Source organism: Equus caballus, chromosome 7, assembly GCF_041296265.1.
Source record: "Equus caballus isolate H_3958 breed thoroughbred chromosome 7, TB-T2T, whole genome shotgun sequence".
Lineage (NCBI taxonomy): Eukaryota > Metazoa > Chordata > Mammalia > Perissodactyla > Equidae > Equus > Equus caballus.
The window spans coordinates 48,809,253-48,836,900 of record NC_091690.1 but is presented as its reverse complement, the minus strand read 5'-3'; the positions used below and the strand labels follow the sequence as shown (position 1 = coordinate 48,836,900).

Below are 27,648 nucleotides of genomic sequence, written 5' to 3'. Positions count from 1 at the left end.
TGTGGGTGCAAAACTCAAACATAACATTTAAATGTCCAGGCCTAAGGAACCACAACCACAGCCTCAGAAAGGGCGTCACTCCCCACCCCATGAGCACGTGCGCCCCCAGCTTTCCAGGGCTCTGCAGCTCCTCTCAGGATAAAGGCTCCTTCCATGGGGGTGTGAGCAGTAGCACACCTGCAGAGGGAGGCTCCCCAGGAAGGACAACTGGGCCTGCAAGGCCTTCCCTCTGCAGGTTCAAGGGGGCCTTAGCTTGGGTCTTGGACTGTGGGCCTCTGCTCCCCACCGGAGATGCTTTAGAACATCACTCTTATTTAAATGACACAACCAATTTTTGAACAATCCAGCAAAATCACTTCAACTCATCCTTTATGTGGAATGGAGGGAAGAAAATTGTAAGTCACTTTTATTAGTTCAACCATAAAACCCCAAATTATTCCTTCCAGAAAACAGATGTCAGTTAATTATTTCCATGGAAAGAAATTGGTGAAACACACTTAAACACTTGTGGTCTGCATGTCTAAGCCCTGGAATTTCACTTGAAAACATCCAAAAGGAGATACAGCCCTGAGAAAATTACTACACACCCTCAGGGGAAGAAAGAGTGAAATCAGACTACTTGACAAATGAGGGGCTGGCCCTGTGGCCAAGTGGTTAAGTTCGCGCTTGCCTGTGCCCGCCCAGGGTTTCACTGATTCAGATCCTGGGTTCGGACATGGCACCGCACATCAGGCCACGTTGAGGCGGCATCCCACATACCACAACTAGAACAACCTGCAACTAGGATATACAATTGTGTACCAAGGGGCATTTGGGGAGATAAAGCAGAGAAAAAAAAAAGATTGGCAACAGTTGTTAGCTCAGGTGCCAATCTTTAAGAAGAATACTTGACAAATGAAATGCAATGAAGAAATTTTTTTTATTTGAAATTCACCTCTTTCTTGCTAGTTTGGAAATATTTTATACTGTCTTTCAAACGCTATTGATGAAATACCTTTTGCCTCTATTGAATAACAGAGGCTTAAGTGAGTAAATCTTTTCAAGGTAACAGACCAAGAGGTAAGCAAGACTGACAGGACAGATCACCTAGGAAAGATTTTCAAGAGGAAGCTCCACCCAAAGGACTTCCCAAGGGTGTCTGTGCCCAGAAAGATGCTGGGGCGGAGGACACAAGGATTTTTTGCAACACAGTTTCAGGTGGTTATTTTTTGCTGTCTTCTCATGGAAAACATCCAGACAAATATAATCTTTAAAAAAGAGTCATCCATGGCTCTGGGGAAAAATGATGAACAGTTAAAATATTGGGTCTGTTTGATGTACCATGGAGGACGCAAAGTTGATGATGCTGTGAATCTGAAAGGGGAAATTAGCTTTGGGCATGTGGGGAGGGATCTGGAAATTTAGGGACTTGTCAGCTCTAGGAAGAGCTAGGCTAGGGGGACAGCGTCGTGGATTTGAGATTCTGCTCCCCAAACTTTTGGAAACATCAGGAAAAAACGGGTGCCCCCTTGGGAGAAAGAAGGCACTGAGGACCCCACAGACCACAGCGCCTCCGCGCACGGACCCCGGAGACCGAGGCCCGACTGTCCTGCGGGCCCTCCCCCGGGCCCCGCACCGTCTGGGACACGCGGGGCTGCGGGCGCACAGCGGCCCAGAGACGCTGCGGCCCCAGTCGCCGCGCGCAGGGACCACAGGACGCCCGGGGCCCGGCTGCCGGCCCCGCCCCCACGCTGCGGCCAGAGGGGCCTGAGGGCCCAGCGGCGCCACCGCGGACTCGGGGCCGCAGAGCCCGGAGGGGACCGCGGGAGGCCGGGCCCGCCCCGCCGCTTCCCACCAGCCCCTCCTGCCGTGTCCTACCCTCGGGGCCGGACACCATTTCTAGGGCTCGTGGGTCCCTTGAGTCCTTTCTACGACCCCCACGGCCAGGGCAGGTCACAGCGTGACATAGGCTGCGGCAGAGTCACCAGGGACCCTTTAGGTCAGGCATCACCCAAACCCAAGCCTAGCGGAGGTGACGAGGGATATCTACGCCAGTGCAGTGCACCGTCCCACCCACCTGCCTCAGCGGAGCCTGGATTGGACAGTTCTCAAAAGGCCACACCCCCTGAAACCAGAGAGCAGGAAGACGCCTGGCTTGGCGGAAGAGCTTCTGCCAGTGGCCCCTAACCTGTCCCCGCCTGGGTCATTTACATTTAAACATAATGTTTTCCAGGCCTGGGACCACACTGTTGTTTACCCCACCGCTTTATGACGCGTGGTTAACAGGTCTGCACAGGCACTTCCTAATTCAGTTTAAAGATGGAGCAAGTACAGAGTGGACCAGGCTGGGTGACACGGACACAAGAGGGTCTTATGTCCTCTAAGGGTCTAGGGCGTGGTGTAAGGCTGCGAGGCCACTCATGTCAGCCTGACCCTTGTTTAGAAACACAGACACTTAAACGTGATGTCACCATCTGTGATAAAGGGTCAGGTTCCATTTTGATCTTCCTTCTTGCCAGCGTTCAGCCTTCCATCCATCCCTGCTCCACCCCGACTCGTTCCATCTTAAGATAAAGAATCTGGGGGCTCTTCGCTCTGGCGGGAAGTAGGAACCCCACAGCCCTAGCTGGGCACAAGGACTCTTCTCACCAACCACAAACTATGAGATATGCTCACCAAATTCTCAAGTTTACATTTTACACTAGAGGGAAATTTATTTTAGATCAATTTTTGCCTGTGAACCTAGAGAAGTTTGAAATGTAAATAGTTATAATATCCCTGAGGCAACTGATTCCTAATTTCACTGATCTAATAAAACTAAGAAATCCTTATGTAAATGTGGGGTGCACCTGTAAAATTTCCCCCAGCTTTACTGAGGTATAATTGACTAATACTATCTATATTTAAAGATTACAACCTGATGGTTTGATATATGTATGCTGTAGAAAGTGGATTAAGCATTCTCATCACAGTCACACACCAAGTGACAACTAACCTAATTAACCTGGAAATTCTAATAAGCCTAAGAGAGGGGATTGCAAAACTGTTTTGTATTGTAATGCTCAATGCATCTATTTACATATGTGGACAGCTTTATTGAGATATAATCCACACACAGTCATGCCCTACATAACACAGTTTGGGTCAACGACTGACCGCATGTACCACAGTGGTTCCATAAGATTAGTACCATAGTACTTATCCATAGTACATAAGCCTAAATTTCCTATTTTTTTTCCTATTATTCTGTTGGTGTCATATCTAACATTTTTTGCTAAATCCAAACTTAGGAATATTTTCCTGTGTTTTATATACTTTTGTTGTACTTTTATTCTCACCTTTAGGTCTTTGATCCCTTTTGGTAAATCAGTGTATGTTGTGGGTTTTAAGGGCACAATCTCTTCCTTTTGCCTATGCCTATCCAGTTGGCCCAGCACCAATTTATGAAAAGAATATTCTTTCCTCACTTTGGGGACCTTTGTCAAAGATCAGTTGACCATAAATGTGGGGGTTATTTCTCTAATCTCAATCTTCCACACATCTCTGTGGCCATCCTTGCATCAGTACCACATGACCTTGGTTACTTTTGCTTAGTATAAAGTTTTGAAATCCAGAAATGTTAGTCATACTACTTTTTCTTTCTTCAGATTGGTTGGACTATTCTGGTTCCCTTGCAATTACATGTAATTTATGAAACAGCTTGATTTCTATAAGGGGTACAGTTTGGGTTATGATCAGTATCGCACTGAATCTCTAGATCACTGTGTGCAGCAGTGCCATTTCAAAAGTGTTAAGTCCTGAAAACCATGAAAGTGGGATATTTTCCCACTTATTTATACATGTCTTAATTTGTTTTCACCATGCTTTGTAGTTTCCAGAGTACTTTGGGTTTAGTTTATTGTTGTTCTTCTCGTTCCCTTGTTAACTTGGTGTCTCTCTTGTTTAATACAGGTGTTTATCGCTGTAATCTCTTACTATGCCTTATGCCGCATACAAGTGTCCTTGTGTTTTCTCCCCTGGTGTGTTTGCGCGTCCCTAGAAACTCAATCTTGGATGGTCTGTCTCTTGCAATTCTCTGTTTAACCCACTATTTCTACACTGCAGCCATGTTGATATGCGGGAAGGCATTAGGGTGGGAAAATGTTCTCATGCTATGATTAAACCTGTAATGTTTTGATGGTACAGAATCCCTGGATGGTGAACTTCAGAATATGTTCTTAGCGTTTATTCCTCCCCTTTTGTCAGAGAGAAATCCCGAAGAGTCTAGGAGCTGTCTGACTGCTCTTTCCCAATCAGATAAGGTTTTGGAAAATTAATTTCCTTTGAAAGATGGCCTAAGTTACAGAGCACAGAATGCTTTCCGTGTACATCAGAAAGTTTCCCCCCATTTCCTGCATGAAGCATGAGACAATTTTTTCCAGCCTCCACAAGAACCTCCTTGGGCTCCTGATGGAAAAACACAGATTTTGGGATTTCACTAAGACTGGAATCCCTAAAGCTTTTAACTCTCAAGCTAGTCCAATCTGTGTCTCCAGGAAATTCATCGTTAACAGTTTCTGTGTTCCTAGATGTTGCTGGCTCCAGATGTTTCTCCCCCAGGTAAGTGGTAATTCTCCATACTCGCCGGGAGCGTTGGTTTGCCATGTAATTTCAAATCTCTCTTGGATCTAAGAAGAGGAGTTGCTTTTCAGGTGGTTCAGTTTTTTTCTTGCTGTGAAGGTGACATGATCACTCAGAGCTCTTTACACATCAGAACACAAACCACCATTCACTCCTGTTGCTGTATTTTCCCTTGTGAGACTATGCCATTTTCACTCATTAATTCTCCTGCTAGAGCCAGGTGGGTGGTCTCAAAGTTTTTCTTTTGTAACAAATGCATCTAAAAACATTGTATATTGGAATCTCTATATTCAGGTTTATTTTCCTCACCTTATAAGAACTCCCTAACCTGAATACCATTTTCTCACCCAGAAGACACTTTCCATTGGTTATCTTGATTTATCATTGCCCTTTTGGGGGCAGGATTAATATCCTACCTAAAATGGGATTGGATGTCAAGACTGTGTCATCATATGCATCAAGTTAATTGAAATATGTTTATGACTCAAAGGTACTTTCTAAGGAGAGCAGGGCAAGGGTAAGTGCGTTGGGGTGGCTTGTGCAAGGGAGAATGGCTTGAACCTTTAAGGTGTCTAGGAGTAGAGGCTGCAAGTTTTCAAGATTTGACCTTTCTACCCATTGGCATAAGAAGAAAATGGGCATGTGTCACCCTTCCTGACTTATTTACCCATTGTGGGCCAGACAGGTTGAGCAGGTATCTAAAGCCAGCGAAGACAGTGAGGTCAGTGTCTTTATTAAAGTTCACTCCTGAGGCTTATTGACTGAATGATGACACGTCTCATTAAATGAATTTGAATTTCAGTATTAATCGAAAAGTCATGTGAAAAGGACAAGCCATTATAAGTAGGATCACAAAGCCTCCAAAAATCTTTGACTCCAGTCATCCCAGGGTGTTGGAGAGATCCAGGAAAGTGGGTCAGTGTGGTTCAAGAACTATGTTCAAATATTCTAGTAATCTTATTGTTTACTCTAATTTGCTGCCTCATTTGTTGTGTTCTTGGTGGCACCCTGTCAGAGCAGCCTGCCCACATGCAGCGAGCAGCCCTTTTAGGGAACAGAGCTCTCCCTGGCTGGTTAATAAATAGTCCAAACCCAAGTAGTCAGCAGCCACTATGGCTGCCAGGGGGTTTTCCTTCAGGGGAAACACCTCAAACACTAGCTGTCTGCTATATGTGTTTTAAGTGTTCTGGACATTTCTTTGTTGGTAGTAATGATGATGCTGAATGACATCATGTGTGCCCAGGTCACTACCAGTGACTCCCATGACGATGAACATATGAGTGAGAATGATAGGAAAACAGCACATTGGTGTCGGACCCATGGTTTGAGAGAGAGCACCCACGATTAAATATTGACTCACAGGGCACAGACTACAGATGATGTTAGGAGGAAGACCCGGAGTGGGATATGAGAGTGGTGGCCATGGGGCACAATTACAAGAAACCAAAGACCTGTAGGACTGACCATTCTGACAGAAGAGCCTAGTATAGAAAGGCTCTACTTACAACGTGCCCGTAATCCTGATGATCAAAACCAATTAATAAGCCCCACAGTCTGGGGATTGAATGTAACTCCAACAGCAGGAACATCTATTTAGAAGAAAGCAAGGTTTGTCTAAGTAAGCCTTAGCCATCCTAAGAGCGCTGCAGCCTGAGTCACGAGAGGTACAAGCCATTGAATGCCTTTCTCAAGAGCCCAATATTTGAGACATTAGCTGATAATAGCAATAATTTCTAGAGCATGTTGGTGAGTCCTTGATTTTGGCTTCAGGATCATGTATGACAGGAGGAGTAATTTGTCTATAAAAGGGTCTACTGTGGTCTGAGTGTAGCAAGCAGCCCAGCAGAGGGGGTGAGCAGCCTGACAAAGTCTATCCCATCAGCTGTAGGGACCCCTCCTCCACCTGGACTTAATGTGCATGGATTATATTACCTGTGACACATGTTTTCCACATCAGTGAAACTGACTGCTGTGTTGGACAGTCACTAAGTTCAGGGTAGAGGAGGGAAGTCTCTGGAAGTCCTCCTAGACCGTTAGGTTAGAGGCCTCTTAATGGTTTCATATCACAGGGTCTCATGGACCAAGTTTAACACCATCAAGTCTGAGGAGTCAGTATGTGTCTCAGAAATTCGAGTGAATTTATCACCCTGAGCAATGAAATGAGCCCCTGCAGACTGAGGTTTAATATGTGCAGAGTAAGGAGTGACTCTGATTTGTACTTGGATATTGTTATGCAAGGTATCCCAGAGTTCTTCATGGCAAAGGGGGCAACCTTGGATAAGGAGGTGGTGCTATTGGTGGGATGAGACAGCTAGATCATTAGCAAAGGCCACAAATCTTTTATAAAAATATGCAGATTAGTTTGATTCTTGCCCAGGGAATTCTCTGTTGCTGGCATGATTACCTGGAGTTTGACTAATCAAAATGATCTAATCCATGATCAGGGCTGGCCTGTTTCATCTGGGGAAAGAACACAGCAACTCTGCAGTAGACCCCATCAGGTGTGGTGGTGCACACTGTGCATAAAGTGTATAAACTGCCTGGTCATTCATGTGCTCCCAAGTCACTCCTGAAATGGCCAATGTGTCTAATCAGAGAAGAGGGGAACACACTTCCTCCTGTATGGGTGATATGCCAGAAGCGCCATTTTTGTCTCTATGCTGTAAGTACCCATCTCTTCAATGAGGAACCCTCTGGTTAACAAGCCCAAGGGGTCCTGCATTTATGACTGAAGGCAAAATGGGAAGCTGGCTGTGGAGGAACATCAACTCAGGCCCTGGGAGGGCCTGTATTTACAAAAGGCTCTGTCGTTACCTTCTTGGCATCTCTAACTGTGTGGCAGTGGATGAGGAGAATGGTTTCTGGTAGAAGGATGCCTTGGGCAATTCATGTCCACCGTGGAAGGTTTGGAGACTCTTAGATGCATAATAGGAGGCTGGCAAAGCCTTTTTCAGAAAGGGGTATGTGGAAGGAGATGCTAATAAATTGACTTATTTTGATAAATTCTACAGCCATTTATTTCTCTGCTCAAGGTCACTCAGTTTAAGTATTGTTGAATAAGCAAGGAAGCAGATCTGACAAATATGGAATGTTCCTGGTTGCTGTGGCTGACAGAATGTGCCCATAACAAGGGTTCTACCACTGCTCCTGTGACCATCTCAGCTCATAGGCCCCTGGCATTGTCTCGTGGAAATTTTCCACAGTGGGATCTGCATGGATTTCTGAAGATGTTTCCAATACTCAGGAATGCGTAGGCTTCAGCTGTGAAATGAAGAGCAGGAAATGCTCTATGGATAATAATGGAAAGACAATGCTGATGACATGAATGAGGATGTCCCCAGACAGATCCTACGTAGGAGACACATCTTGTTTCATTACTACAGTATTTCTACAGATCTGTCCACAGAACCTGATTTAAACTCAAGATTCTGGGAGCCCTCTCACTTCACTCCTGTTATGAGTATGAGCTGAGGGCAGGTGCAACCCTCGGGAGTGTTTTCTCAATTAAGACAGTGTTGCAAGAATGCCTGTTGAAGAATGAATTCTTCTTTTTAATACTTCAATTCTTCCTAATAGGGGTCCTGCAGTACTAGAAAGAAGTGTTGAATGCATAAAAATCAAGGATCAGTAGAGTTCACGCCAGGGTTTGCCAGTTCAGATCTTGGGCATGGACCTACACACGGCTCATCAAGCCACGCTGAGGCAGCGTCCCACATAGAAGAACTAGAAGGATGTAGAGCTAGGATATACAACTATGTTCTGGGGCTTCAGGGAGAAAATAAAACAGAGGAAAATTGGCAACAGATGCTAGCTCAAGGCCAATCTTCCTCACCCAAAAGCATACCTTAAAAAAAAAGACATCCACAATCCAATGTTGCACTTTAAGAAAGAGGCTTGCTAAACACAGTATATTTACAAATTTATAACAACTCTTTCATGTTGAAAGTTTTCTAGAACATTATACACAAGTTAATTTACATCAAGCTTTTTCATATTTCTTACATTTATATATATTTTTTGGTGAGAGTTTCACATAGAAAGATGTAGGCCAATTGAAGTCTTTCCCATACTGTTTACATTCAAGAAGTTTTTATCAAGTAACTCCTTTTATCCCTTCAGAAAGAACTCAGATGACAAGGGTCCCACATTCATTACATATATATGTTTTTTTCTCTATTGTGCGTTGTTGCATATCTTCAAATTTTCCATGAGAAATAAAAGCTTTCCTTCTTTCCTGACAGTCATAGGGTTTCTCTCCAGTGTGAGTTCTTTCATATCTTCAAAGAGAACTGGGAAAATTAAACACTTTACTACATTTTTCGCATTCATACAGTTTCTTTCCAGTATGATTTCTTTTATGAATTTGGAAACCTTGATGAGAACTGAAGGCTTTTCCATATTCTTAACATGCATAGGGCTTCTCTCTAGAGTGACTTCTTTCATGTCTTTGAAGGAATCTGGGATAAATGAATCCTTTCTCACATTCGTTACATTTATAGGGTTTCTCTCCAGTGTGAAGCATCATATGTGATCGAAGGCTGGAGCGAGCAGTAAAGGCTTTCCCACATTCCTTACATTCATAGGGTTTCTCTCCAGTATGAATTCTTTCATGTTCTCGAAGATAGCTAGAAGAAGTAAATGCTTTACTGCATTTTTGACATTCATAGGGTTTCTCTCCAGTATGAGTTCTTTCATGTTTTCGAAGAGAACTGGTACAACTGAAGGCTTTACTGCATTCTTTACATTCATAGGGTTTCTCTCCAGTGTGACTCCTTTCATGTCTTTGAAGTGAACTGGGAGTAATGAATGCTTTCTCACACTCCTTACATTTATAAGGTCCATCTCCAGTGTGAAAGATCATGTGTGATCGAAGGTTTGAGGGAGCTATAAAGGTTTTCCCACATTCCTTACACTCATAGGGTTTCTCTCCAGTGTGAGTTCTTTCATGTATTTGAAGAGAACTAGGACAAGTGAATGTTTTATTGCAGTCTTTACATTCATAGGATTTCTCTCTTGTGTGACTTTTTTCATGTATTTGGAAAAGTTTAAGAGAAATAATAGCCTTACCGCATTCCTTACATACATAGGGTGTCCCTCCTGTGTGAGTTCTTTTGTGTTTTTTCAAGTTAGTGTACAAACTGAAGGCTTTCCCACATTCTTTACATTCATAGGGTTTCTCTCCAGTGTGACTCCTTTCATGTATTTGAAATAAACTGGGATAAATGAACACTTTCTCACACTCCTTACATTTATAAGGTCCATCTCCAGTGTGAGTGATCATGTGTACTCGAAGGTTTGTGAGAGCAATAAAGGCTTTCCCACATTCCTTACATTTATAGGGTCTCTCTCCAGTATGAGTTCTTTCATGCATTCGAAGTGTACTGGGATGAGTGAATGCTTTACTACAATGTTTACATTCATAGGGTTTCTCTCCAGTGTGTCTCCTTTCATGTATTTGAATTGCACTGGACGAAATGAATGCCTTCTCACATGCCTTACATTTATAAGGTCCATCTCCAGTGTGAAAGATCATGTGTGATCGAAGGCTTGAGGGAGCTGTAAAGGCTTTTCCACATTCCTTACATTCATAGGGTTTCTCTCCTGTATGAATTCTTTCATGGACTCGAAGAGAACTGGAAGAAGTGAATGCTTTACTGCATTTTTGACATTTATATGGTTTCTCTCCACTATAGGTACTTTCATATATTTTAAGAGAACTGGGAAAAGGGAGGGCTTTCTCACATTCCTTACGTACATATGGCTTCTCTGCATATTTTTGATAATCATATGGTTTGTGTTCAGTGTGACATCTAACTTGCCTTTCAATGGATGAACGATGCATGACTTTTCCACATGCACTGCATTCACATGGTTCTGCTCCTGTAGTTTTCTTGTTCACATTGAGATTTGGAATAAGGCTGAAATTTTCTCCACATTGACTACCCTCTTCACTTTGAGAGAATCTCTTTACCATAGGACTTCTGTAAAAAGTGAGATGCACATTATTAATGATTTCTTTATTAATAATTTTATTTATGTTATATTTATTATAATTTATAGGAAAAGTTTAGGTTTTCTGCCTGTCTGAATTCTTGGAAATTGAATATACTAAACGCTCTGGGAGAGGACTTCCCCCTTCCTGTTATCCAAACAGTGATATTCATATAGAGGGTTTATTAATCCTGTTTCCAAGTGAACCATTTTGTAAAAGCTGACATCTACCTCATTTTTCAGAAAGTGAAAATTTTCTAAGAAAAGGTAAATTTGAATTAAGTATTCTTTGTTTTGTTTGCTTTTTTAAAATTTCATAATATAACAAGATGCTCATGTGAGACTGCTTTCTATTGTGAATGTGACTCACCTTTTCTTTCTACCCTGGTTTTTGGACTGATCCTCAATATCATGATCTGCCCATGTTTTCCCTGAAATGAAGACACAGAAATTTGATTTAAAAGTATTAGAAATTATAGAAAAATTTTTAGATTCTAAGACCGTGATAAGCTATGACAATTTCTAGTTTATTTACCAACATCTCCCCTTTCCATATTCTCCATCTTGGAACAATGCTGATGGGGAGGAAACATTTGTTCTCTCAGTGATGACATGAAGGAATGTCCTCATTCTTACCTACTGAGGCCAGGATCCTGAAGGTTTCCCACATCACATCTCTGTAGAGTTTCTTCTGTGAAGGATCCAGTAAAGCCCACTCCTCTGGGGTGAAGCTCACAGCAATGTCCTCAATGGCCAGTGAGTCCTAAAACATCACAAATTTTTGTATAGCAGGATGCGTAAGACTGACAGCACTGATTGGGATCTATACTCCATTGTAGGAAGATTACTTATAATTCTGTCATCTCGAAATACTTATTACTCTGATGTGATCATCAAGAACTCACTGTTTTTATGTAGACATTTCCTCATCAATTTAACAGCATCATGAGCACATGAAAATTATTTATACATTTTTACTGTGATCACATTTCATCATATTTCTCTGTAATGGCATGATCCAGAGCATGTTGGGCAATGACAGAAATGCTATACAGTGAAATAAATATCATTATCAGACAAAAAGAATAAACACATCCATTAAGCCTAGGCGAAACCTCTATTACAGAAGGTTTATAATACACATAATGGGAATACCTGAAGGAAAAGAAAGACAGAGAGAAATAAGTGAAGAAATAATCAACAAAATATTTTAAAATTAACGAGAGCTGGCAAACTGTACATCCAGGAATCTTAGAGAACGCTAAACATGATAAACTACAAAAGCGTACACCCAAGGATATAATATTCAAACTAGAGAAAAATCAGAGAACACATGTAAAAATGCCAGAGAAAAAACACACTTTAGGTATAAAGAAACAAAGATGTGAATGAAATTGGATTTATTTTCAAAAATCAGGCAAGCACGAACAGAGTTGAGTGAAATATTTAAAGTGTTGAAAATAAAAAACCACTCTCCTGGAATTCTCTGTAGAGCAAACTTATCTTCCAAAAATAATAGAGAAAGAAGGACTTTTGGAGACAAAATGGAGGAAATTTGTTATGAGTACATGTACTTTGAATGAAATTATCAAAAATTTATCAGAAAGAATGTAAATGATAAAGGTAGAGGATTAGCACAGAAAAAGTGAAGGTAAAATATATTTTATATTTCCTATAATTAATATAACAGATGACACTTTGTTTAAAATAATATTAGCAACAATTTATTTGGTAATGAAAACCTCATCGCCAAGTGAAATAAATGACAGCAATGTGACAAGACACAGGGAGGGGAAATTGGGAACAGTGTGTTGAGTTATTTGCACACAGAGAAGTGGTACAGTTCTGTTTGCAGAGGAGGTGGGGTAGTTGTAAATGTGTACTGAAAACTGAAGGGCAACCACTAAAAGAGTGTTTTTAAAATCATGTAATTGGTATGCTAAGAGAGAAGAAAAAATAAGATAAAATGTTCAATTTCAGCCAGAGAAGATGGAAAAACTGTTTAAGACAAAAAAGAAATAACAAGCACAAGACATAAAATACAGTAAAAGAAGTGGTATATATTAATCCAGCTTATCAATAATCACTTTAATCATAAATGGTCTCGTTACAATTGAAAGATATAGCAATATCACATTTTAAAAAAAACAAACTGAGTTATATATTGTCTGTAAGAATCCCACATTCAATATAAAGATACAGATAGATGAAGGGTAAAGGGATGGAGAAAAATATACCATGTTGACACTAATCAAAAGAAAGCTGCCATAGGTATATGAATTGTAGACAATGCAAATTCCAAACCAAGGAAAATTCAGAGATAAAGATCTGGATAAAGGGGTCTATTCTCCCAGAAGGCACAGCAATCCCTCATGTGTGCCTCCATAACAACAGAGGGGCAAAATGCATGAGGCAAGAAATGATAGAATGCAAGGAGAAATAGATGAATCCAGTACAACAGTAGAAGTCAACACCCTCTTATCATGAATTATAAATTCCAGTAGGTGAAAACTGAGGAAGGACAGAGGTGAACTGAACAGCATTGTGAAACAACTGGATTTCATTGTAATCTATGGAATATTTCATACAAGAACAGCAGATATATACATTCTTCTCAAGTTCTCAAGATTATACATTCTTCTCAAGTTCACCTGGAAGATTCACCAAGACAAACCACATTCTAGGACATAGAGCACACTTTAACAAATTTGAAAGAACAGAAATCATAAAAAGATACTCTCACACCACCCAGGCATTGATCTAGAGTCAATAACAGCAAGATAGCTGGAAAACCCCGAAATACGTGAAGATTTAACAAGACACTACTAAATAATACATAGAATCAAAGAAGTCTCAAGTGAAATGAAAAAAATAGTTTGAACCAAATGAAATGAAAACACAACACACCAAAGGTTCTTGGATGCACTAAAGCAGGGCCCAGAGGGAAATTATGCAACTGAACAAATACAATGGAAAACCAAACGTCTGTAATCAATAATGTAAGCATCTACCCTAGGAAATAATAAAAAGAGAGCAGATTAAACCCAAAGTAAGCACAATAATAGAAATAATATAACTTAGAAATCAACGTCACTGTGGGAAGTCAATAGTAAAAATTAAAACAAAAAGTGCTGGTTGTTTGACAAGACTAAGATAAACACCTGGTTAAGATAACAAAGAAAAGGGGGAAAACAGAAATTACTAATATCAGAAAGGAAAGGAGAGGGAAATGAAAATTAAAAAGGATTTGATAAAATCCAACATCCATTTATGATTAAAAAAAAAACTAGTAATAGAGGGGAACTTGTACTTCTTGAGAAGGAACAGCTCTATGAATCCTGTACTTAAGTTCATAACTTTTGTTTCATATGGCATGAATGTCTCTGTGAAACATCTCCAAGAATTCACAGCAATAGAATTAACTCCTGGAATTAATGAGATTATAGGAAAGTTGAGGGATATGTGAGTCAACGCTTTCCCTATAGACCCACACAAATATAGTCAAATGATCTTTGACAAAGAAGGAAAGGCAATTCGAATGAAAAATAAAGTCTTTTAAACAAATAGGAGTGGAAATATTGGATATCCACATGCAAACGCACACACACAAATGTAGTCACAGGTCTTACATATTTCAAAAATTAAGTCAAAACACATCACAAATCTAAAATGTAAAGTGCCAAGGAAATAAACTCCTAGAAGATAACATAAGAAAATCTAGATGACATTGGGTTTGGGGATGAATTTTTAGATACAAAACCAAAAAGCAAAGTCCACAAAAGAAAAAACCAAAAATGTTACTTCATTAAAATGAAATAACTCCTGCTCTGCGAAAGAGTGTTAAGAGAATAAAAACATAATTCTCCGAGTAAGAGAAAAATCTTTGTAAAACACTTACTGGTTAAATGACTGGTTCAGAAATATCAAAAGAACTCAACAGTCAGAAGACAAACCAACCAATTAAAAAATGAGCAAAAGATCTGAACAGATAGCTCACCAAAGAAGACATAGATGGGAAAAAAGCAAGATGAAAACATGTGCTATATCAAATGTCATTGGGAAATTGCAAATGAAACAACAATGAGGTATCATTAAACATTTATTTAATGGGTAAAACTCAAATCATTCAGTACACCAAACACTGGTGAAGATGCAAAGCTACAGGTAATCTTCAGTCATTGCTAGTGTAAATGGAATTTGGTACACCCACAATGAAAGACAGAAACTTTCTTTGAAAACAAAATACAGTGTCGCTGCATAGAGTAATATCCAGCAAGATGTCTCCTTGGTATTTTTCCTAATGAGTTGAAAACTTTATGTTCACTCAAAATCTACACATCAATCCTTATAGGTGCTTTATTCAAATTTGGCAATTGTTAGAGTTTTAACAAGATGTTCTTCAATAGTTGAATAGACAAATACAATCAGTGGAATATCCATACAATGAATACTGTTCAGTGATAAAAAGAAATGAGGTATCAAGCCATGAAAACATATGGAGGAATATTAAAAGTCTATTGCTAAGTAAAGAAGTCAATGGGACAAGGCTATGTAGTGTATGATTCCAAGTATATGACATTCCGGAAAAGACAAAAGCATGAGCCAGTAGAAAGATCTTTGGTTGTGAAGGATTTGGGGGTTGGGGAAGGGATGAATCACAGATGGAGCACAGAGGAGTTTTAGGGAAGTGAAACTACACTATGTGATACAGAAATGATGGCTCCATGTCATTATACATTTACCAGAACCCATACATTGTATAACACAGAGTCAATACTAATGTGCACTGTCCACTGTAATGCGTCAATATGGGTTTGCAAATTGTAAGATATGGACCACAGGTATACAAAATGTGAAAAATAGCACAAACTGTGTGGATGCAGAGAGAAGGGTTATGTGGAAACTGTAAATTCTGATCAATTTTTCTGTAAACCTAAAACTGCTCTAAAAAAAATGAAGCCTTTCAAAACAACAACAACAACAACATGAAGATGGACTCATTACAATTCACTCCTAATGACTGAAACAAGACATCTCTCATTCAACTGATTTCAACACATTTCAATAAGCCAGTGTGGTGCTCTACGAGCCTGAGACCCATAAGGGAGGGGAAACTTCCATGAAATGCCTTGTTGGAGAGCACAGCACTGTATCCTCTGAGAAGTGCCATGGTCACTCCCAGTAGCGTCAGAACTCCAAGGTGGATATTGAGTGTCCTGGTGGGTCCTCGTATTGTAGACCTAGTAATGTACAGACAAGGGTTACCTTTATTCCTATTTTGAGTATCTCTGAGTCAAGAGATTCCCAGAGATTTTTTTTTTTTTTTTTTTTTTTTTACCACAAAGGGGCATCTCTTACAGAATCATGCAAGAGTTTGTGAACATATGCAGATGAGGCCACTTTGGCCAGTAGTAAGATGACCACTTGAAGTTTCCTTAGGTCTAGTGATCCTTGGGTTGGATTTTTCATCAGGGATGTCCCAGTTAAGGGATGAAGAGCAGCAACTCTCCACTGAGCTCCAGCACATACAAATGGGTATTGTCCTTAAAGATTGCACTCCCCAGTGCTGTGCATTCAGTTAATCCCAAGGAACTACCCAGGGAACCAAGGTGGCTGGGAGAGGGGTGGCCTCCTCCATCACCATAGCTTCTTTCAATGAACTTAAGAAAGGCCATGCCTCTCCTACAGGTGGCATAAGTGGAAGGGCCAATGTTGGGCTCCATCATATCACAAGTAGGTGTCAGTAGCCATGCTGAACAGGCAGGTAGTTGTTTCCAGGGCCAAAGGCCTAATGGGTACCTTGGTAGAAGGTCACTTACTCAATGCTTATGACAGCCTATTCCAAGAGATCTCAGTACCTGGTGACAATAGCAGCTCTAATGGCATATAATGTAGAGAGTAGGGAAATTTCTTCATGAGAAGCCAATGGGCAACTTAAGGCCTTCCTCCATAGAGCCTCAAATCACTGCCATCAGGGTCAGAGGCCTCCTCAGTGACAACTGGTTGGATAGAGTTTAAGGAGCCTAAGCTTATGTCAGGCTTGAACTAACCCCTTTGCTGTGTCAAATTCAGACTATGGGTGTTGCCCACTATAACACAGAGAGTCAGGATCTTTGTTGCAATAGATATAGGGGTGGCAGCAGAGTTACTTGGGGGTCCTGGTGAGCCCTCTGTAATCTCACTACCTACTGGGTGCATTTTCCTGCCTCTCTCTGAAATAACTGCTATTTAAGGAGTGACCATCTGATGGGCTCACCTCATTAACAGGGTATAATCATCCTTGTAACCCGAGATGTCCCCTAATGTTGAGGCAACACCAACCTCACTCTCAAGTTCACTCTAAACACACAGATGGATTCCACTGAAGATGCTGGACCCAGGAGCAATTAAGGAGGGCCCCATCCTCATACTCCTGCTCTCAAAGGACAAGGAATTATCAAACCTGTCAACTCAGAGTCCTCTGTGTATAGAACCCAGGCTTGGTGGGGTCAACAGGGCAGCATAGGGCAGCACAGCGCCCAGGAGGAGCTGCCCAGCAAGCAGCAGCCCACAGTGCAGGAGCCTCCAGGCTTTCTCATCAACCTGTCCAGGGAAGAAGGCCCAGGGGGGAAAAGGGAGGGTGAGGGTTAAGTTGTCAGTAGTCAAACATTGAACATGTACACCCTGGCCACTCATTACAAGAGTATACAGCGGTAAGAGAAATAGGCATTCACAGTGGTGTGTTTCTATATAAAGAAACGCTAACAGGCTGATGAAGCAGTGAGCAACACTGGTCACGTGAGGGAGGCTGGAGTCAGAGCAGAGGAGCGGGGCAGGACGTGCAGGCGGGGAGTCGTCTTAAGTGAGTCTCCTCTCAGGAATTTTTTAAACCTTCCCACACACTATTTATTTAAAATAAGGAGATGGATTTATCTACACCATATTTTCCTACACTTGATCATTAGTTTTAATTAACCTTTGCCTTTTAAAATTAATTTAACCTTTGTACATAGAAAATCACTCCAAGATTTAATCCTTTAAACACTACTGGATATAAAACTATAAATGATTTTAAAAACCTTACTAATCCCTTTCTAACAAAAAGGACAAAGGGCATTATAGTTTGTCCTTCCAATATATTTCACACTGGGGATATTTTCAGGAAGCGGTAGCATATTATAATACATCAGTGGTTTGCAATTAAGCACTGAAATAACTAGGAATCCCAAACATTTACATAAGCTTTGACCTATTTCCTCTTTTCAATAAAAATAGAAATTCAAGGGCTTTATCCTCAATTTCATTAAAAGAAGAATTCATTTGCCTTAGGAATAGTATAGCCTTTTAAATGTCAAAGTTCTCTAGGGACATGGACACAAAAAACTGACCAAAAAGTGGAAAAAGCACCTGAGAACTTAAGTAAACCCATCTCACATCACGAGGTTCTTTCGCCTGAATGGAACAAAAATTCTATTTGGCTCCACAATTTTCTTGCCTTACTCACATCCTATCTCACAATCAACTTACATTTTAAAACCCCAAGTGCTAATGGAGACTAGAATCAAAGGGCTGCAACCTTCAATTGATAAAGCAATCCAAGATATAAATAAGAAAATTCAAATCAGTACACAGAAGCAGCCTGCTTGCCTAGAGTTCAGAAGGAAACATTCTGAAACTTGCAGTCTAGACTCTCCCAATTGAGATGTAAGCCCTACAGTGCTTTGTCCCTGGTGAAGGGGGTTAGAGACCCCTGAGCAGCCACAGGAATGGACTCTGGGAGCCCCACGCACCCTCCCTCTCCTGTGAGCGTGGAGGCACTGCCTCCCCCAGGCTCCCATCCTCACAAGTGAGGAAACTCTCAGCCGCATTCAGTTTAAGTTTCTGACCCACATGAACTCCAAATTCATGAACCCTTTGTCCACAAGACGGAACACTTGATCCTCACAGACTTTCTCAACGTGCACAGATTACACTCTCAGTGCACCTACAGTGTGGGTGCAAAACTCAAACAATGTCTAAAATGTCCAGGCCTAAGGAACCACAACCACAGCCTCAGAAAAGGCATCACTCCCCACCCCATGAGTACGTGCGCCCCCATCTTTCCAGGGCTCTGCAGCTCCTCTCAGGATAAAGGCTCCTTCCATGGGGCTGAGAGCAGTAGGACACCTGCAGGGGAGGCTCCCCAGGAAGGACAACCGGGCCTTCAAGTCCTTCCCTCTGCAGGCCCAGGGGGGCCTTAGCTTGGGTCACTGTCCACAGGCTCTGCCCCCATCGGAGATGCTTTGGAACATCATTGTTATTTAAAATGACAGAAACCTAGTGTTTAGAATAATCCAGCAAAATCACTCAAATCCAGCCTTTCACTGGAAAAAAGGTAAAATTATAAGGCAAATTTAGTAACTCAACTAGAAAATCCTAAATAGCTATTCCTTTCAGGAAAAAACGGTCAGTTTATTATTTCCTTGGCAAGAAATCACACGAACGCTTGTGCTCTGCATGTCTAAGTTCTGGAATTTCATTAGAAACATCCAAACGTAAAGAACAGACCTCAGAAACTAACTACACATGTTCAGTGAAAGAAAGCATAAAATAAGTATTCTTAATAAATGGAATGAAATATGAGAATATTTTATTTTTTCTGAAATCCACCTCTTTGTTGCCTGTTTGGAACTATTTTATATTGTCTTCCAAGCTGTATGCATTAAATATATTTACCCTTAATGAAAAATGGAGACTTAAATAAGTGAATAAACCTTTTGTATGTCACAAATCTAGGGAGGGGTTGTGCCAACAGGACAGATAACCCAGGAAAGTTTCTGGAGAGGAAGCTCCAACTAAAGGACTTCCCAGAGGATGTCTGGGCCCAGAAAGATCCTGGGGGAGACGCACAGGGATTTCACGCAATGTAGTTCCAGGTGGTTATTCCCTGCTTTCCTCTCATGCAACATATCCACTGACAAATATGATCTTTAAAAAAGATCAATCTACTGCTCTGGGGAATAATGATAAAGTGAAAATATTGGGTCTGTTTGATGCACCACGGAGGACGAATAGTTGATAAAGATGCTGTGAATCGGAGGAGCAGGTGACTTTGGGAATGTGGGGAGGGATCCGGAAATTTAGAGACTTATTGGCAGTCCTAGGAAGAGCCGGGCTGGGGGACAGGGTGTGGATTTGAGACCCTGCTCCCCAAACATGTTGAAGACTCAGGAGAAAACGGGTCCCTTCTGAGGAGAAAGGAGGCCCTGGGGACCCACAGACCACAACCCCTGCGCGCACGGACCCCGGAGACCCAGGCCCGACTGTCCTGCGGGCCCTCCCGCGCGCCCCGCACCGTCTGGGACACGCGGGGCTGCGGGCGCACAGCGGCCCAGAGACGCTCCCGCCCAAGTCGCCGCGCGCAGGGACCACAGGACGCCCGGGGCCCGGCTGCCGGCCCCGCCCCCACGCTGCGGCCAGAGGGGCCTGAGGGCCCAGCGGCGCCACCGCAGACTCGGGGCCGCCCCCGGAGGGGACCGCGGGAGGCCGGGCCCGCCCCACCGCTTCCGACCAGCCCCTCCTCCCGCATCCTCCCCCCGGGGCCGCACACTCACCATTTCTAAGCTTCCAGGGTCCCACAGCGTCCTTACTACGATTTGGTACAGGTCACAGCACGACAGAGCCGGCGACATAACACCGTGGTGCCTTTAACGGCAGAAGACAGGCATCCCGAGCGGCTGGAGCAGCAGCAACTTCCCGGTGGTTGGGGGGATTTGTCCGGTCCACCTGCCCCGGCGCCACCTCTGATTGGACGGTTCACAAGACCTTGCCCTCTCCTGCCTGAGTGACAGCCCCCTGAAGTTACGTTACTGAACCTAATGCCAGCAAGAACGTGTCATCTCCAGGGACAATTGTATTCAAAAGCAGTGCCGGGAGGGTACTCCTGGAACTGTGATCCTTCTTTACAAACACAAGTAAAAGTCACCTCGCCACGTGCAATAATTAGTCTCTCTCCATTTTGATCTTTGTTGACAACTGGGGTCTGACATACTTTTGCCAAAGAGGTACACAGGCACGGACAGCAGGTATACATTAGGTGGGCATCCTTCCAACACTTCAATCAGATTCAGAAAAAGAGCAAGGCAAGCAAAAACAAGCCATTTGAGAAGAAAAGTGACTTCTGGGTATTCAGAATGCTTGACTTTAGAAAATGTTTCTAACATGAAAATATTTGTATCCATGGAAAATGTAAGCAGGGACTCTTTCTCATCCGTGGTTAAATTACTCTCTGTGGTCGTGATCCACCCCTTACTTGTGGTTACACTATTTAATCCATCTATAATGAGACATCAGAAAACTGGGCTGCATCTAAACAATCACCTCACTGATTGGTGAGTCTATGATACTAGAGAGTAGCATTCATTCTGACAATGTGGGAATCACTCCACAACAGGCATCCTCTCCATACAGTCTGCACAGATACCCTTTCTGACCATTTCCTGTCCCAGTTCCCTGAGGAAGCACCCACCTTTGATATCATCTGAGTCAAACAGCCCCACCCAAGTCCACCTGAACTTCAGCAATAACTCTACCATGCCCAGGGACAGAAGGATCCCTGGAGGCCATCGGACACATGGAAACTGAGGGGAGGAGCTACAGAATTATAAGTGATCTCAATAAAGAGAGAAAAGAAGGGCCCAGTTTGCAGCCAGTGCTCATCATACAAGGGGGACACTGCTGGGCAGTGGCATCATCCATCAGTCACCATCCAATGTAGGAAAAAAAGTTCTGTGGATATTCAGCATCAAGCACTGAGAGATGGAGAAGATAATTCCATTTCATTATCTGTTTTTCATCTTCCATTTAGGAACTATCTGGAAAATAATAGTCTGTAAGGAGGTTTCCTGGAAATTACTCTGATTTCCTACATCAGGAATGCCTGTTTTTTGTTTTATCTCCTAATTCTGCATCTCCACCTCAAATAAAGGACACACCATACTAAGATTGTGCATTCACCTAAGAAGATGCATAAGTCTGGCTCCACTCTCACACACTGTTGAGCTGCAGGTACATGACACTGAGGAAACTACATTTCATCACTGCCCCCCCCCGCCAACTTCATTTGCATCTGTGGGAATTCCAGTTCCAGTAGTGGCCCCATCTGGACAGAAAGCGTGAATGTGCTTCCTGCACTCATGAATTGATAAACTGTTCTGCTTCTCACAGGTAACACTAGGGACAGCCTGGCTCTGTCTTGAGGTCACATCATGGTGCTCTCAAAGGTCCTTTACTCACTGTGGTTGGCATAGTAGACATGATACCTAAGGGTGCCTTTGGTAAGACCACCTGACTCCTGTTAATCACCATCATGGGAAACATGAAGGCCAGAATATACTTAGAGTGTTGGTGCATCCACCTGCACTGAGGGAAGCCCATAAGAACTCAACAATATCCTACTATATGGTCTTATAAGCCAAACAAAGAGCTCCACTTAAGAAACAGAGAGAGTTGTTGTACACATGGAGATAGATATTTTTCCCATGACCTTGAGAAATGGCCCTAATGGAATGAGTTACACAAGGTTCAGGAAGCTGCTCTGCTGGAGGAGGTCATTGTGAGGACATGACCACTGGTTGACCCTCAGACTGGACTTGGGCAATCAGAGGCTTCTTAACCACTCCCCTGTCCTTGGACTACATGTTCTACCTACTGTTCCCAAACAAGGAGCCATTCCAAGGATGCAGTCTGGAGAGAATAATGCGCTGTTGAGATCATTGGGACTGTAGACATTACTGGACCCCATAAAAGCCTCTATATAAACTTTTAAGATTCTGGTGGGTGGTTATGGAGATCTACTCATCTTGCACCACCTATGACAAGCCTCAAAAATAAGTTCCTTTACTTATTAAACTGCCACCAGACAATCTGCAGTGACTCCCTCTTTCTTCAGGCTCTCCTTGCCCTCCATGTACAAGAGCCAGTTTCAGATGCCACCCGGAGAACTCTCGAGGTTGTGAACAAACATGTTCTTAGCTCTGAATGAAAATAAAAGAGCAACTGATCCTTCTTGTGCTGGGAAGCATGGAGGATGACTGGCACAACAAGATATATGTTTGCACTTTTAAAACTATTGTTTTCTTCATGGTCTCACTGAACAATGACATGGTGTTTGAGGTACTGGCAGGAGAAAGGATGAACTAAATTGTTCTATCTAGTGGGCAAAGAATGAATTACCAAAAACTAATTATCACAACATTTATTTAGTGAAGATTTCAAAGTATGGGAAAGTAAGCACCCATAGAAGAAATCAAAATAGCCATCACAGAACTTTATTAAAAGCGCTAGCTCTCAGTAGTTTTAAAGGCCAATTGCAGCCTTACATTTCAAGGAACCACTGAGTCATCTGCAGTGTGAAATGTTGTAGATTCCACTGAGAGAAATTCTGCTTTCTAAGTGCTTATAAAGATGATGATGACAATGACAGTGAGAATACTAACAGGAATGCTGACACTTACAATAAAGGCACTTTGGGGAGGCTTACTAAGTGTGAGGCATGGCACTCAGCACCTTAGGGGGACTGGCTCATTCCTTTTCATCTGCACAGACTTCTAACAGGGAAGCACTAACGTGATCCTATTTGATAAGAGGAAACTGAGACTTGGGGCAGCTGAGTGACTTGGGTGACTTTACATAGGCAGTCAGGAGGGGGCTCGGATTCATCACCAGGCTGCCCGACTCAGACCAAGCTTTGCCACTGAGCATGCTTCACCTCTAATTATGAAATTAGGAAAAATGGTTCATTGAATAGGACTGAAAACTTTGTGCAAATCAGAAACAATTTTATTCTTCCCCATTAGCCTTATTAAAATCCCCACTGTGGAATAGATTGCCCATGTCCTTGGTTGAAATCTGAAGAGGGTGCCAAAGTATTTTTAGTCACTTTTTGGTGCTAAAATGCCATGGTCACTGTCAGGCACAGTGACTGCCAGCCCAGCCTAGTACTCATAGAAGATGTTTGGGAGCAGAGCACAAAGAGGATCTGGTGTGTGAGAGGCATCCCATCGAAAGGAGGAACCAATCCAAACAGCAAGCAAAGATGTTTCTTTTCACTCCAAGTATTTATCATTGCTTTCATCTATAGCTTCACGTCAGAAAACACAATGATCAATCTGATGAATAAGATGGAAGAAGCAAATGTTGTTATTGGAGATGAGAGGCTTGTTTAGACAAGCTAAAGAGAAAATAACTGGGAAATTACTACAACTGATGAAGGAGTCAGTGTGTTGAACATTGTGTAAATACACACATTATACATAGAAACATATATTATAAAATTAACATCACATGTCCTTCAAAATTTGGAGGTTTAGGGTTAACATCATATGTGGGATCTATATGCAGACAAGTCTGAGTGTTTCTTGATGAGGTGACAGAGGCATTACCTCCATGCAAACATAATCAACTTTGGTGCATGGGAGACTCCTGAAGTCAAAGACGCAGCTCTCTCTACACACAGCAACCTTTTTAAAGACATTTCCATCAGGACGATTGTTTCTGCCTTAAAATACCATAATTGTAAAGTATATCTCTGAAAATAACTTCAAAGGGTATTTGGGAAATGATTGCAAATAAAGAATGAAGAGTAAGTTTTCACCAGATGCACTAATTACAAAAATTAATGAGTTGTGATAATTTAATGGTCTGTTGCCGCCATAAAAACTAACCAGCTGTTTGTACAGCAATGATTTAACCTCTCAGGGAACATTTGGCAGTATCTGGGGGCATTTCTGGCTGTCATGACTGTGGCAGGTGGGAAGCACTGCTACAGACATCTAGGGATCCTCTGATGCACAGAACAGTCCGCTTCACAGAGACTATTATGTTGTTGAAAATGTCAGTAGTGTCAGTATTGAAAAACTGGACTAGTCAGATGAACCCCTGATGGTGTATAAACACACAAGGATGTAACAAAATAGATGATGAATTCTGACAATCTATAACTCTCCTGTCTCCTCCATCCAAAGAAATTCTATACGAAATAAAGAGATAAACAGTAAAAAATATAAAATGAAAATACTGAAAGTAAACATCAGGAAGCACTTCTGTATACGTAGGCAGTGGAAGGCACCATATCCCAAGAAAATTGTAAATTAAAGTTAAATAGATTTGATAAACTAAAAAATGTAAATATATCAATGATAATAATAAAAGATACAGAAACACCACCTGGGAAATTGTTTCCTGTAATAAAATCGAGAAAAACATAATATCATTAACAGTTTAAATAGTTCTTAGTAATCAAAAACAAACTATGAATGTTCCAATAAACATGTGCAAAAGCCATGCACAAAGCTTACAAAATTATAAATTATAACTGCCTATCAAAGTTATAAAAATAATTAGCTCATTAGGCCCAATATACATAATGAAAATAGATGTACTTATTAATGCACAAAATACCTATCTTGGTTTCCTAATAGATTTACTGAGGCATATTCTTGTGGGAAAGTGCAAATGGGTGCTTCTTGATCTCTTCCCCAACAAATACAGTAACCCAGAAACAACACCTTATCTGTAGAAGACTGTAGAGATAAGTTCTATCATCAAAGACCTGAGAGATACAGGGGCACTTTTTAACCATCTTCCTCTTTACTTTCCATGTTTGTTAGAAAACTATGGAGAGTGAGTTTAGAATATCACAAACTTAAAGAGGTTGCGATGTCAATTAGAGCTGTTTTCCAAATGTGGAATCATTACTGGGGCATATGATCAAGGCTTGTGGCATCTGGTGTGCAACTTCTTACACGTTCTTACACAGAATACATATTCTTCTCAACCACGCATGGAACTTTCTCCCAGGTAGATCAAATCCACGCCCTAAAAAACACTTCATTAAATTTAAAATGCTAGGAAATTTAAAATTTAAATACAAAGTAAGATCTCTGACCACAAGGGAATGAAATTAGAAATCAGTAGCTTGAGATATTTGGGGAAACTTGCAAATATGAGGAAATTAAACAAGACACTCCTAAATAACCAATAAGTCAAAGAAATCAATAGGGAAAACAGAACACATTTTTAATGAATGAAAACAACCACCTCAATATACCAAATTTTATGGGCTACATCAAAAACACTATATAGAGACAAATTATATCCATAAACACCTCAGCTAACAAAGAAGAAAGATCTCAAATCAGTAACCATTTACCTTACACATTGGAAAGGATGAGAAACCAAACCAAAAATGAGATAAGGAAATAAAAATTAGAGCAGAAATGAAGAAAATAGAAAACACATAAAGAAAATCAATGAAACCAAAAGTGTGTCCTATAAAAAGACCAAGATTGACAATAACGAACTAATAGACAATTTAGCTAGATCGACCTAAAGAGAAACAAAGCCAACTCAAATTCCTGGAATCAGATTGAGAGCGGGGATATTACTACTAAGATTATAGAAATAAAAATGGTTATAAAAAAATTCAATGAATAATTGCATGCAAAGAAATTAGATAACTTAGGTGAACTGGATACATTTCTAGAAATACACAAACTCCCAAAGGTGACTAAAGAGAAACAGAAAAATCTGAATAGAATGATAAGAAGTGAAGTGGTTGAATTAGTAAACAAAAAACTACCCATAAAGACAAGCTGAGCTCAAGACAGTTGCACAGAATTCTCCAAAACATCCAATTAAGGTTTAATAGTCATTCTTCACAAAGTCTCACCCAAAACAAAATCAACACAACACTTCAAACTCATTTGTGAAACTAATGTTATACTGATACCAAAATCAGACAAAAGTATCACAAAAAAACCTACAGACCTATTTCCCTTGTGAATATGGATCCAAAAAATCCTCAACTAATATTAGTACTTAATCCAGCTACATCTTAAAATAATTAAACACCATGACAAAGTGGGATTTATTCCAAGGATGCAGGGTGGGGTTACCCTCTAAAAATCCATTAATGTGATACATCCTATCAATAAAGAGCAAAAATGACCTGATCATCTCAATACACTTGGAGGAACTACTTAACAGAATCCAACATTCTTTCATGACAGAAACACTCAGCAAACCAGGATTTGAAGGAAATTTCCTGAACCTGATAATGAGCAGGTATGGGACACCCACAGTTAATACTATAGTTAAAGGTGAAAGGCTGGATATTTTCTTCCAAAAATGAGGAACAAAACAAGAATGTCTGTTATTGCCCCTTCTATTTGACAATGTACTGGAGATTTTAGTCAGAGCAGTTTTGCAAAAAAAAGGAAATAAAAAGCATCCAGACTGGGTAGGAAGATGTAAAACTATCTTCACTCGTATGACTTATCTTGCAAATAGAAAACTCTAAGGAAGCCTCTAAAAAATCTATTAGAACTGACAATTGAGTACAGCAATTCTGTATGATACAAGATAAGTATAAGAAAATAAATTATATTTCATACACTGCAATGAACAGTCTGATAAAATTAACAAAAGAAATCTAGTTATAATGACATCAAAAAGAATAAAATAGGAATAAATTTAATAAAAGTAGAAAATACTCTGAAAACTGCAAAACATTATTAAAAAATTAATAAAGATCTACGAGTGTGAAATAAACACTGGCAAGGATGTGAAGAAAAGGGAACCATTGTGTATGTCGGTGGGAATATAAAGTAGTGCAGCTACTATGGAAAACAGTATGGAGATTCATAAAAACTTAAAATAGAGCTACCATGTGATTCAGCACTTCCACTTCTGGGTATTTATCAAAAGAAGGGAAAAATGCTAACTCAAAAAGATATATGTGTCCACATGTTCACTGCCACATTATTTACAATAGCCAAGATATGGAAACAACCTAGGTGTCCATCAATAAATAAATGGATAAAGAAATTGTGGTATACTAGTACAATGGAACATATTCAGCCATAAAAAATGATTGAAATCTTGCCATTTGTGCCAACATGGATGGACCCTGCTGGCATTATGCTAACAGAGAAAGACAAATATTATGTGATCTCTCTTATATATGAAATCTAAAACAAAAACAACAAACAAAAAAAAACACCAAGCCTGTGGATACACAGTGTTCTGGAGGTTGCCAGA

General features: G+C 41.0%; 1 protein-coding gene across 3 annotated transcripts in view; it reads right to left on the bottom strand.

The window, feature by feature from the left end:
* Positions 1–8,473: 8,473 nt before the first annotated feature.
* The window catches only part of LOC100629254 (zinc finger protein 709), a 29,844-nt gene continuing 10,669 nt past the window's right edge, over positions 8,474–27,648 (bottom strand). For all 3 annotated transcript variants that reach the window (XM_014741427.3, XM_070274033.1, XM_070274034.1), the window contains 3 exons: positions 11,227–11,353; positions 10,961–11,021; positions 8,474–10,580 (listed from right to left, as the gene is read on the bottom strand). In XM_014741427.3, the coding sequence (XP_014596913.2) occupies positions 9,002–10,580; positions 10,961–11,021; positions 11,227–11,353 (1,767 nt within the window). In that variant the 3' untranslated portion in view covers positions 8,474–9,001. The remainder of the gene's footprint in view (positions 10,581–10,960; positions 11,022–11,226; positions 11,354–27,648) is intronic.